Source organism: Cucumis sativus, chromosome 2, assembly GCF_000004075.3.
Source record: "Cucumis sativus cultivar 9930 chromosome 2, Cucumber_9930_V3, whole genome shotgun sequence".
Classification (NCBI taxonomy): Eukaryota; Viridiplantae; Streptophyta; class Magnoliopsida; order Cucurbitales; family Cucurbitaceae; genus Cucumis; species Cucumis sativus.
In genome coordinates this window covers 10257260-10269253 of record NC_026656.2, presented here as the reverse complement: position 1 = coordinate 10269253, position 11994 = coordinate 10257260, and the positions used below count along the sequence as shown (strand labels likewise).

General features: G+C 28.8%; 3 protein-coding genes across 3 annotated transcripts; 2 read left to right on the top strand and 1 right to left on the bottom strand.

The window, feature by feature from the left end:
* Positions 1 to 345, bottom strand: LOC105434731. Its single transcript, XM_011651842.1, has one exon. The coding sequence runs from the start codon at positions 343 to 345 to the stop codon at positions 1 to 3; it is 345 nt and encodes a 114-aa protein (XP_011650144.1).
* Positions 346 to 1537: 1192 nt separating this feature from the next.
* On the top strand, positions 1538 to 2534 carry LOC116402021 (11S globulin subunit beta-like). Its single transcript, XM_031880699.1, has one exon. It carries the CDS (start codon positions 1848 to 1850, stop codon positions 2514 to 2516), a length of 669 nt encoding a protein of 222 aa, XP_031736559.1. The 5' UTR covers positions 1538 to 1847; the 3' UTR covers positions 2517 to 2534.
* Positions 2535 to 2546: 12 nt separating this feature from the next.
* On the top strand, positions 2547 to 3842 carry LOC101212657 (11S globulin subunit beta). Its single transcript, XM_031880700.1, has 2 exons — positions 2547 to 2996; positions 3143 to 3842. The coding sequence occupies exons 1-2, from the start codon at positions 2568 to 2570 to the stop codon at positions 3518 to 3520; spliced, it is 807 nt and encodes a 268-aa protein (XP_031736560.1). The 5' UTR covers positions 2547 to 2567; the 3' UTR covers positions 3521 to 3842.
* The last annotated feature ends 8152 nt before the right edge of the window (positions 3843 to 11994 follow it).

Sequence of the window (11994 nt, the reverse complement as noted above, 5' to 3'; positions counted from 1 at the left end):
TTAATTCAAGATCCAAGAAATGACAATGTTGTTGTTTCTGATCCAAGAAGGAAGGGAATCATCGTTTGGCCGGGAAAGAGAACCATCACTAAAGCCAAGCTTGTTTTTTATGAATAAACCGATTATCATTCCGCGGCTCCAAGAAACATAATTCTCCTCTGTTAATGGCTCAGTGACTAATATCAAACTGGAGTTATCGTTGTGGTGTATGCAAAAGGGATTAAAGTATCCTTGATTCGGATCAACGGGATTTTGAGGGCCATCGGAAGTGGGAGGAGGATTTTCTTGGGTCTGTGATGTGGTGGAGGAATTCAGATTGATGGTTTGGGAGGTTTGTTCGGCCATGGTAAAATCAGGTGAGAAGAGGTCGTGGGCGAGGATGGGAAGGAAGAAGAAAGTCTGAGGCGGGAAAATTTTTAAAGAAACATTATTCTAATGATACCATATTAGAAAGGCCACCAAATATAAATGACTTTCTCATCTTTATTAATGAACTGCCACGTATTTATATACACGATAAAGAATAATTAGTTACAAGAGAAGTTAACACCTAACAAGCTAACTAACAAATTGTAACTATTTAATAATAACGAACTAAAACAATAAAATAAGTACAAATCATTTATAAAATAATAAACCGTACGAAATTACAAATAAATTTTTTAAAATAAATTTTTAACCCAAAAAATATAATAAAGTAAAGAATTGGGGGAGAAAAAATAAAATATTTTAAAATCCTACATCATTTTACTAATTTAAAATTTTAGATTTCAAACCGTGACTATAAAAAATTTATTAAAATTATATAGAAAGTTTTAAAAATAGCAAATTTTTTTTAAAAAATTACGATAATAAAATTCATGTCACATACATTTTCAAAGTATCAAAGCAGATTACCATTTGATTATTGTTATATTTGTCAAATTTGCAATATACAAAAAAAAGAGGTGTTGTGAACTCTTTTTCTAAATTTTGTTGACATGCAATGCAATTTCCCAAATTATATAAAAATTATCAATTACCCATAGCAAAACATAAGATTTCCACACCTCTAACATGAAATTAATTTTTGAAAAGAAAAAACTAACAGAACATAAATATATTGCCATAAAAACAACTATGAGTTTTCAAGTCTCAACAAATACGATATACAAAAAAAAAAAAAACTAAACTAAACTAAAATTATTGTATTGGATGAAATTAGGCCAACAATTTGAATATGATGAATAATACTACATATAAACTATAAACTATTGGTGGCTGAGTCTAAGTTGGACGAAGACAATATACTAAAAAATTAAAAATAGCTTAATACTAAACCTATTCAAAGGGGAAAAAAGTTTAACAAAGGTAAGTAATAAGCTCAATGTGTTAAAACACCATATCTTCTTTAGATGGAAACCTACTGTTACTGTGTAATTAAAATAATTCAACCATTCAAAACAAAGAAAAAAAGCCTACAAGTTGATTAATTGGTTGCCATAGGAAACATTAATAATTTACAGTTACATTATTATATATAGGCTAATTTGTTCCCAAAAAAATAATCATTGTTTTACATATAATTATCTTAATTAAACGGAAACGTAATTTGAAGAGCATGAGAAAACAAAAACAAATTTCCAAAATAACCAATTTAGAAAATACAAAAAAATGAGGTGGATCTTCTTGCTCCACAACAACGCTCAGAAACGCCATGGCAACTGGTGCGTCTCTTCATCAATCCCTCCACCACGTATTCTCTTACCATCGCCGCCCTCCACTTGTGTCACCACCTATAAATTCTCCGCCACCTTCCTCATCACTCTAACCAACCCAACCACCCTTCTCTTCTCTTCTCCCTCACCATGCCTCACTATTCTCCTCTTGCTTTCTTATGTTTTGCAGTTTTCATCCATGGCTGCCTCTCCCAGACCGACCAATTTCCCTGGAGTTGGGGCTTCCAAGGCAGTGAAGCTAGGCAACAGCACCGTTTCCACTCTCCCAAACCCTGCCATCTCGAGAATCTCAGAGCTCAAGACCCCGTTCGCCGGATTGAGGCGGAGGGTGGTTTCACTGAATTATGGGAGCCCAACAGTGAGGAGCTCCAGTGTGCCGGAGTAAATATGGTCCGCCATACAATCCGACCCAGAGGTCTGCTTTTACCTGGATTCACTAATGCTCCTAAACTTGTTTTCGTCGTCCAAGGTACTGGTATTCGAGGTGTTGCAATGCCTGGCTGTCCTGAGACTTACCAAACCGATTTACGAAGATCACAATCGTCTGGAAACTTCAGAGACCAGCACCAGAAGATCCGCCAGTTCAGAGAGGGAGATCTCCTCGTCGTCCCTGCCGGAGTTTCTCACTGGATGTATAATCGTGGACAGTCTGATCTCATCTTGATTGTGTTCGTTGATACACGCAATGTCGCCAATCAAATTGATCCATTCGCCAGAGTAAGTTGGGGTAAAAAAAAAAAAAGAACAACAACAACAGAGTGTAACTATTTAATTACTGATTTGAACAAGAACCTCTAAGATTATTGGGTGTGTTTGTTACAGAAATTTTACCTCGCCGGAAGACCAGAGATGATGCGAAGAGGGGAATGGGAAGGAAGAAGCTATAGAGGATCTTCTGGAGAGAAATCAGGCAATGTGTTCAGTGGATTTGCAGATGAATTTTTAGAAGAAGCTTTCCAAGTAGATAGTGGATTGGTTAGGAAATTGAAGGGAGAAGACGACGAGAGGGATAGAATCGTGCTTGCCGAAGAAGATTTCGATGTGCTTATGCCGGAGAGAGACGATCAAGAAAGATCAAGAGGAAGATACGTGGAATCAGAAACAGAAAATGGCTTCGAAGAAACCGTATGCACACTCCGATTGAAGCATAGCATTGGCCGATCTGAACACGCCGATGTGTTCAACACACGTGGCGGTCGCATCTCCACCGCCAACTTCAATAACCTCCCCTTCCTCCGCCAAGTCCGCCTCAGCGCCGAACGAGGAGTCCTCTACAACGTAAGTGAAGACTCCAAAATATTTTTGCTCAATTTGAAAACCCTAACAAAAACAGTAACTGAATGATCATATCGCCACTTTCAGAAATCCTAACAAGCCAAAAAATCTTATAACACCTCTAATTTTCTTCAAATTTTCCATTGCAGAAAGCGATATCTGCACCGCACTACACAGTGAACGCTCATACATTGGCGTACGCTACGAGAGGTAGCGCAAGAGTGCAAGTGGTGGACAACTACGGTCAGTCGGTGTTTGACGGGGAGGTCCGGGAAGGACAGGTAGTGATGATTCCTCAGAACTTCGTGGTGATGACAAAAGCAGGCGATAGAGGATTCGAGTGGATTGCATTCAAGACAAACGACAACGCAATCACGAACTTGCTGGCGGGAAGAGTTTCGCAGATGAGATTGCTTCCGTTGGGAGTTGTGTCGAACATGTACAAAATTTCAAGGGAGGAGGCGCAGCGGCTGAAGTACGGGCAACCGGAGATGAGGATTTTCAGTCCAGGAAGGACGCAGAGATGAAGAAGGGAATGGGGCAATGAAATTGAGGGGATTAAAGAGCAAGCTTTCAGGTGATGGCACCGACGAAACAGCTTGTTATCGGCCGGGAAGAAATGGAGAAATCTCTCAGAAAGACACTAAAGTTTTAATAATAATAATAATATTTTCGCTTCTCCAAATTAAAAAAATAATAATAAAAAAATCAAAGTCCGAATAAAAAAAAATGATGTTTCCCTTTCCCGGGCTTTTTTCAGTACAACTATTTAACACGAACAAAAAATAATAATTGAAAAAATAAAAAATCGCTAAAATCATATAATGGAATTGAAGAGAAAAAATAAACATAAACTCCAAAATAAAGAAAAACAAACACAGCATAGTTGTCAAAATAAATAAAATAAATTAATTGATTAATTGTAGGAGTGTGAATTTTAATTAGTTTTTAAATACATCACATTATAACTAAAAAATTTCGACTACAAATTAATAAACATTTAAATTAAAAAAATTAATCTAAAAGAAAAAAAGGGTAAGTATGAGGATGTGTGAAGATTTGTGTACTTCAAACCTAATGTATTCAAGTTGAATGAGTTGGGTAAAATATACAATAATAAAAATATCATAAAAAATGAAATGTTCATATTCATGATCTCAATCATTCAAAAATGATCTTCTAGTTAAATTCATTTCACAAACATTTTCTAGCATGAGTAGGATGAATATAATTGTTAAAATCTCTTGGTGTGCAGTGAAAATCCTTGATAATTTTTTTATCTTTGTCTATCAATCATACAATATAGAATTGGCTAGAAGAAATTGCATAGATGAAGGACAAAAAAATGTCCTTTATCTATCCTTCTTTAAATGAAAAGATGATTTTTTTTAGAGAAATTGAGTTGTGCAAAAGAAACAAAGAGAATAAGTTCTAGACAAATGTAGCAAAGATGGCTCTTTTTACGATAACAAAAATGATATTATAAAAGTATTAAAGTTCCAATTTTTTGTAACGGGATGTAATTATAATTAAAAGTGAAATCATAAATTTTAGAGTGGTTTTCTTTTAGAAATAAATAGATAAGAACATTTTATATTCTACGTGCCTTCTTCACATGTGATTACGTTTAACGATAATTAATAATTAGAAATCATTTTCAAAACTCAAAATCTATTATTTGTGATTATTATTCTCATTGTTTTGTGAAATTTAGTGGTTGTGTATTTTATTTGCTTTGATGTTTCTAAATTTTGAAAATGCATATTTTTAAAATTTGTAAATTTTATAATATTTGTTTAACATTTTTTTTTGTTAATTAATTACAATCTTTATTGTACATCTTAGTTTTCGAAGACAATATTGTTTAATGTATTTTGTCGATTAATTACAATCTTTTACTAGTATATCCTTTTACAATTTGTATATAGTATATCCTTTAGTAATAGTTTTGAAAGACAATAGTAGAATTATTTATAACAAACAAGTTTTTGTTACGATTTTACAACGAGTAAAAGCTTTTTTGAATGGTAGATAATTGAATCTTCCTAGAATTTCGATTATCGTGTTGTTGAAGTATATGTTTCATTTTTTTATTTGTTTCAACAATTTGTAGAATGTATTAAAGTTAGACTTTTCTCGTCTTTAAATCATTCCATGTCTCATTTGAATGTTTATTGGGATGACTGCAACAATTCAAATATTTGGTTGGATATTCAGAGGTCTCATATGTTATGTTGTAAGCATTCTCGAAAACAACCCAAGTATACTTAATCACAAATACAATGTACTTTCTTTTTTGAAAAAATTACAATTGGTCAGCATATAGAAATACATTGTAATTTAAGTAACATGTACTCCAGTCAAATTTTAACTATAACTTATTTCTTATTTCATTGTTTACAGAAATCGCCATACACTTACGTAAGTTCTACTATGTTTCAAATTTTATAGACTTGTACAATAAGGGAACACGTCACTCTTTCCACCACACGTTAAACGTCCAGCTGGGTAGCCATACAATGTTAGAGAAAAAAAGCTACATTGTTCATTGCAACATATGTGATGAAAGAGGGGCACAATAGCAACATTTTGTTCCCAAGGTTTCTTTTCCTTCCTTAAAAGAGTTTAATTTCCTTGTTAAGATTGTTTGATTTATTTTTTAAATATTAATATTATTAATGTGGTTCATATATATTATATCATATTTTAATTTCCTTTGGAGCCTATTATTTTATTAGGTCAGTTAGGTAAAAAGATAATGTCATAATTAAATATGATGGATGGTGTCTATAAATAGAACATTACGGATTAATTCTCTTACTCGCTTTATTAATGACTTTATTAAGTAGCTTATTTTTTCCACCAAGAAAAAAAATCAAGATATAAAGGAAGACAAGTGAGAGAAACACAATTCCTTAAGAAGATTATTCATAGATCAATGTATGTTGTTCTTATCTAATTTTAATTTGTAAAATCTACTAGTTCAAAAATCTTAATTGTTATATATAACGTTATGGTTTTAGTGTATAATCATGAAATTAATAATTTCACAAAAATATCACATCTCTCATTTCTCCTTTTGATTAAGGTATATATATATATAGAAAATATGTTGCTACTCGAACTTGAAGCAATTTATAAATAGAGATGTGGACAGAGTGATTGTTTGAATGCTTTTCTACTTTTTTGTGTTACATCAATGAGCTTAGATGTTTAATAATAACTTTACTGCTTTGTTGTCTTTTTCCCTTTTCAAATTTGTTGCAAAATACACACAAAATTCATACAAATCTGAAAGAAGATCCTTGCAAATTAGAGATTAAGCTTTAGATAAGTCTTATAACAAAAAAACATTAATACTCTTCTTTACGTAAATTTAAAATTTTTATTTAAAAAGCTACTTAATAAATAAAATTAATATTACGCAAATCAAATGTTTTAGTTGAATATCTAAAAATCTACTGTTTTTCTTTAATAGGGAAGATGACCTCTTTCAAAGAAGGAAAAAGAAAATAAAAACCTTCCCTTCAAAATGAAGGTAGACTTTTAAAAAAAATAGGAGAAGAAGAGCAGTAGACAGCCTTATATCCAAGGCTTCTAAAGGAGGAAAATCATATGAAACAAACACGGATCGAAATATTTATAGATATCAAGAAAAATATTTATATAAAACAAATACGGTAATCTAAAGTCGGATGTCTATAATTTTGTATATCTATAATTTCAAGCATTTAAAATTGTGGTATCTATATTCCCAAAAAACAAACGACCTTTTAAAGTTAGATAGTTAAGGATGAAACAACAACCATTTTTTTAATTATTAGAAAATTCAATGGTAATGTAAGTGTAAATGATGATACATTTTTTTTATTAGAAAATAGAAACTAAAAGATATATTAAAATAAAATCGGAGGGATTCTCAAAAATAGAAAAATATTGAAATTATTTACAAAATATAATAAAATTCATTAAATTTTTTATACCAATTCAAATGTTTTGCTATTTTTGTAACTAATTTCATTTTCTTTTATTATTCACGACAATTTTTCTTAAATTTAAGTAAAAAAAAGTACATTTAATTTTCAATTAAAAAAGAAAAATGAATAAGTATTAGATTTTCTTTTTAATAGAGAAAAAATTGGTTGGATCAAATATTACCATTTGTAAAAATTAAACTTATGATGATTAATGAAAACGCAATAACATGAGTTTAGCTTAACTAACATCTATATGTTTTTGATGAAAAGAGATCTTAAGTTCAAATTCTCCCACTACTTCCAAGTTGTACTTAATAAGATCGTTTAAAAAAAAAAAAATCCAACACAATCAACAAAAACTACTACATTTCACCAATAATTTAAAAACGACAATATTTTAATAAATATTTTTTAGAATTCCTATTAATTTACATAAATGTAACAGAATAAAAAATATTTATGACTCATGTAACAAAAAATTAAAGCCCACGAAGTCACCATTATTTTTTTTTCATAAATTCCAAATTTGCCCTTTGTTGGTTTTGAATATTGCGGGACCATTTTTCACTTCACTTTTTTTCTTCCCTTGCCATTTATTCTTCTCATCTTTTTCATATTATTACTTCTCTTTTTTCATATTATCATTTCTTCTAGTTCGCGATTTCTTCATTTTCTCTTCCATAATTTCTTCCTTCTTCTTTAGCTCTTTTTTTTTTTTTTCTTCTTGGTACAATATCTAAACTATCAATTGTCTACCCTAGATAGACAAAGATAAAGATAGATAACTATTACTAATAGATCGTTTAGATTTAGTATAACATCGTTTATACTAAGTACAAAATCGTTTAGATTTGGTACAATATCGTTTAAACTGGGTACACGGGTACGAGATCATTTGCACTCGGTACAAGCGTAGAAGATTGTGAAGCAAAATCGTTTAAATTGGGTATACGAGTACAATATCATCTAAACTCAGTACAAGAGTAGAAGATTATGAAGCAAGATTATTTTGATTTGGTACAATATTGTTTAGACTGGATACAAAAGTACAACATTGTGTACCAACGTCGTTTAGATTTGGTACAATATCATTTAAATTGAGTGTATGATCGCTTAGACTTGGTAAAATGGTGCAATATTGTTTAGCTAGACTGGGTACAAAATCGTATTTTCACGTGTGTGTGACTGATTAATCTTTAGTATTTTTGTTCTTTTACGTTGCGGATTTTTTCTTTTTTCAAAATTATTCTATACTGTGTAAATAATTTTGTGTTTTATTCTATATTTTTAAAAAAATAAATCCTTTTAAGAAGTTACACTTTAAAATTTAGTTTATATTTAATTCAAATTTCGAAAGACTATATCTTTTAATTTATGTTTTTACTTGGGTCATAGTTTTCAAGATTGTACACTTCTACCATCCAATTTTTACCAATGTTCTCTTTAAGCTGTTTGGTTTCCATTAATCAATTTAAAACACATAAGTAATTTTTGTTAAATTATTTCATTATGTATTTTTGACACATAATTAGTTCTATTAAACTATATAAAATAATGTAATCATTTTCTGTCACTATGCTTTATTTTTTCCATTAAGTTTTTTTTTCTAACAAACCTTTGCAATCAAATTTATTTTATATCGCGTAGATATCTATAAACAGTACATTATTTAGTATAGAATAGTTCATCTAAGTTTTCGAATTTAATAAAATACACATCATTACATGATAGATAAATAACCGTACATATATGTGTGTGATTTTTTTGTAATACATACCTCAATTGAATTCAATTGTTATCTTTACTTTTTTTTCACAAATTTAATTACTACTTTTTAAATAGTTCTTATCTTACAGGTCTAGGACTGAAAGTTTCACTTTTCTTTTTATTTTTTTTTGAAAGGATTAGGAAAGTTGAGAAGTAGTGCATGATTGTTAGTGTTTATAAAGTAAGTTTTAAATGAAAAAAAATTGAATGGGGGAGGTTGAATAAAGTCAAAATCAATAATTGAATTAAAGGTGTGGAATCTATTAATGGTAAAGTCATGTATGACAACAGCTGTGGCATGTGAATTTGAGAGTTTAGATCCATTCTAAATTTATTGCCTCATAACTAAATTCCCATCATCAACACTTTCTATTTTACCCCTTCCTTTATTTTTCCTTCCAATTCTGCTTTTAAACATTATCTTTGTTATTCTTATTTGTTTCAAATAAAATAACTTTATAAATCCTACTAATGGAGTTGAATTACTCCTTTAATCCTTAAATTACAAATTTAATGTTTGTAGTTTCCAAAAGTTCAAATTTAATCCATATAAGTTCCATTTCGTTTTTGTGATTTAATAAAACTTCATAAGTAATTTTTATGATTCCATCAAATTCTCATTACATAATTTCTGCTTTATGAATTATTTATGAGAGGTTTCTAGAAACCAAATTTATAATTCAACCTTATTTTACTATAATTATTTTTTTAATTCAATATTGCACGTATAGTTGGGAAGACTTCCTAACCCATTGGTTATATTAGTTTTGAGTTGCAACAAATGTTTATCTAATATGGTATGCAATATATAAACTAAATAAGTATTTGATTAAAAATATCATACTCAATAATGCTAAACCCAAAAGAAACACATGTTTTGAGATGTAACGTTTATAGCTTTGGATGATACATAAATGAATCGAAAATCACATTTGAATAAAATAGATATTGAGGATGTAAAATCATAATTAATAAAGTTTAAAACAATTGAATCCGTATTCTAAATTTTAGAACTTGTAGTAGTATTTGAAATTTAAAATATATATATATATATATATATTTTGCAAAGGTTTTGTATTAAGTGCTGGAGTGAGGATTTGAACCCGATGACCTCTAATCCACAAAAACAGAGAAATACCAGTTGAAAAAATTATTTTAAATAACAAAACATTTAAATAATATTATTTGTCAAATATATATATATAGGTAGTTTTTATTTTGTTACATGTTATCATAAAAGTTTGGTTGAAAAATGGAATTATACCCCCAAGATTTATAGTCTAATTTTGCTTTTTAAAATCACATTTTAAAGAAAAAGAAAAAGAATAATAATAAAGAAAAGAGGGAATAAAAGAAATCCACTCATTAAGGATGCAGGCATTTCCCAATCCACAATCTAACAAATTTGGTAACGCAATTATTAAAAGGAGAAATGCGAGAATATTTAATAATACACTCAATACTTAATTTACAAGTTAAATTAATCCAAATATTTGTAAAATATTATAGTTTATGGATATAAATACTAAATAGATCAAAAAGATAGATTAATCTATCATTATCATTCTCACCTTTTGTTTGTTATTTTATCTTTAGATATTTTTAGAAGTTTGGTTATAAGTAGTATTTGAAGGAAAAGTGAAGTTATAGAAAGAAAGACAATAAATAGCCCTTATAATCAAATAAAAAAGTTTATGAAATTAATTGTTTTTTTCATCGTCTTTCTTTTTTTTTTCTTCTACAATTTTTCTTTTATTTTTTTCAAACCAAATATATATAAAAGATCTATTTTTTTAATCTTTTTTCAAACTTGTTTCAGATATAAAAGATAGTGAAAAAAAATAGTCGAATATTAAATAAACAAATTTAAACGAACTTATGTCAGTTAACTTTTTTTTCATTTTTTCATTCTTTTATTTTTTAAATTGTTTAATATTGGGTATATTTTTAGAAAATCCATTTTTAAAATGTAGTTTCAATATATATATATATAAGTACTTTTAAAATGGTAAAATGAGATGTATAGTCAAAGTAACTAATCTATGCAGTGAAAGTGTGTATACTCAAAGCTTATCATTATTATCATTAACTTGAGGTCAGATGTATTTAAGTTACATTAAAAAAAGATTGAGAAAAAAAATATATTTAAATATCAAATTTAGCCAAAACTTTTTTTTCCCTTTAAAAAACTAAACCACATAACAAACTTTTCCAAAACATCTAATAATGAGGATATCACAAAAATGATTTTCAAAGAAACTCATTCAAACCTTACACCATTAGATTAATGGAAGATAGTAAAATAGCTAGGATTACAAGTCTAGTTTTTGTAATTTAGAAAAATTTGAGATTTATGGAGTTGTTTTGGAGTGAAAATTATGTCCGACTATTCGTGACGTATTCAAAAATTATACGTAGAACTATTAACAAAAAAAATTAATTATAGTAGAAGAGATTTTTCGAGGCCCTAGGATTTTAAAGGAGCCCTACAACCACCACGTGCGTCCGACCCCTTAATAGATCCGTCCATGCCAACTATAATAACTGCATATTGCATATTGTTACAGTAAATATTATTTAAAAAAAAACACTGTAAACACTATTTCAAAACCAACCATATTTACCTTTTGCTACTGTTTTTCGTACTTGATCAAACATAATTTTTTTTGCCACCGCCTTTACTATTTGCGTCTCAAATTGACAAACACGTACCATTATAATCCAAATTAAAGTAATCAAACACAAACTATTATAAACTTACGATAATGATATTAGACTATAATAGCTTACTTCTTATTCTAAACGTATCATTTCTCCTTACTAGAGTGTGTTTGGAATATTTAAATGTTTTAATCTAAAAAAATAGGTGATTTTGAAAAAGAATGTAGAGTGTTATATTAAGATTTTCTCAAATCAATTCAAATAAATGAGATAGGAAGTTTAATAAAACAAAAGATAGAGAAATTTTTTGGTAGCATAAATTTACAAATTAACTAAAATAAAGGTGAGTTTAAGTTTAAGAAATTAGTGTTTTAAAAAATATAGCAAATCCACAAAAAAAAATGTCTAGTCACTGGTAATACATGATTTTTAAAAATAAATATTTTATATTTGGTGTAGAGTATTAAACCAAATAAAAAAGAAAATTGCATAACAAATTGAAAAAAAAGTAAAAGAAAAATTAACCTTTTAAGAAAAGGATGATGAGAATGTGACAATTGAAGGAAGGGATAGAAGTGAAGTTATTTAGTAGAGAA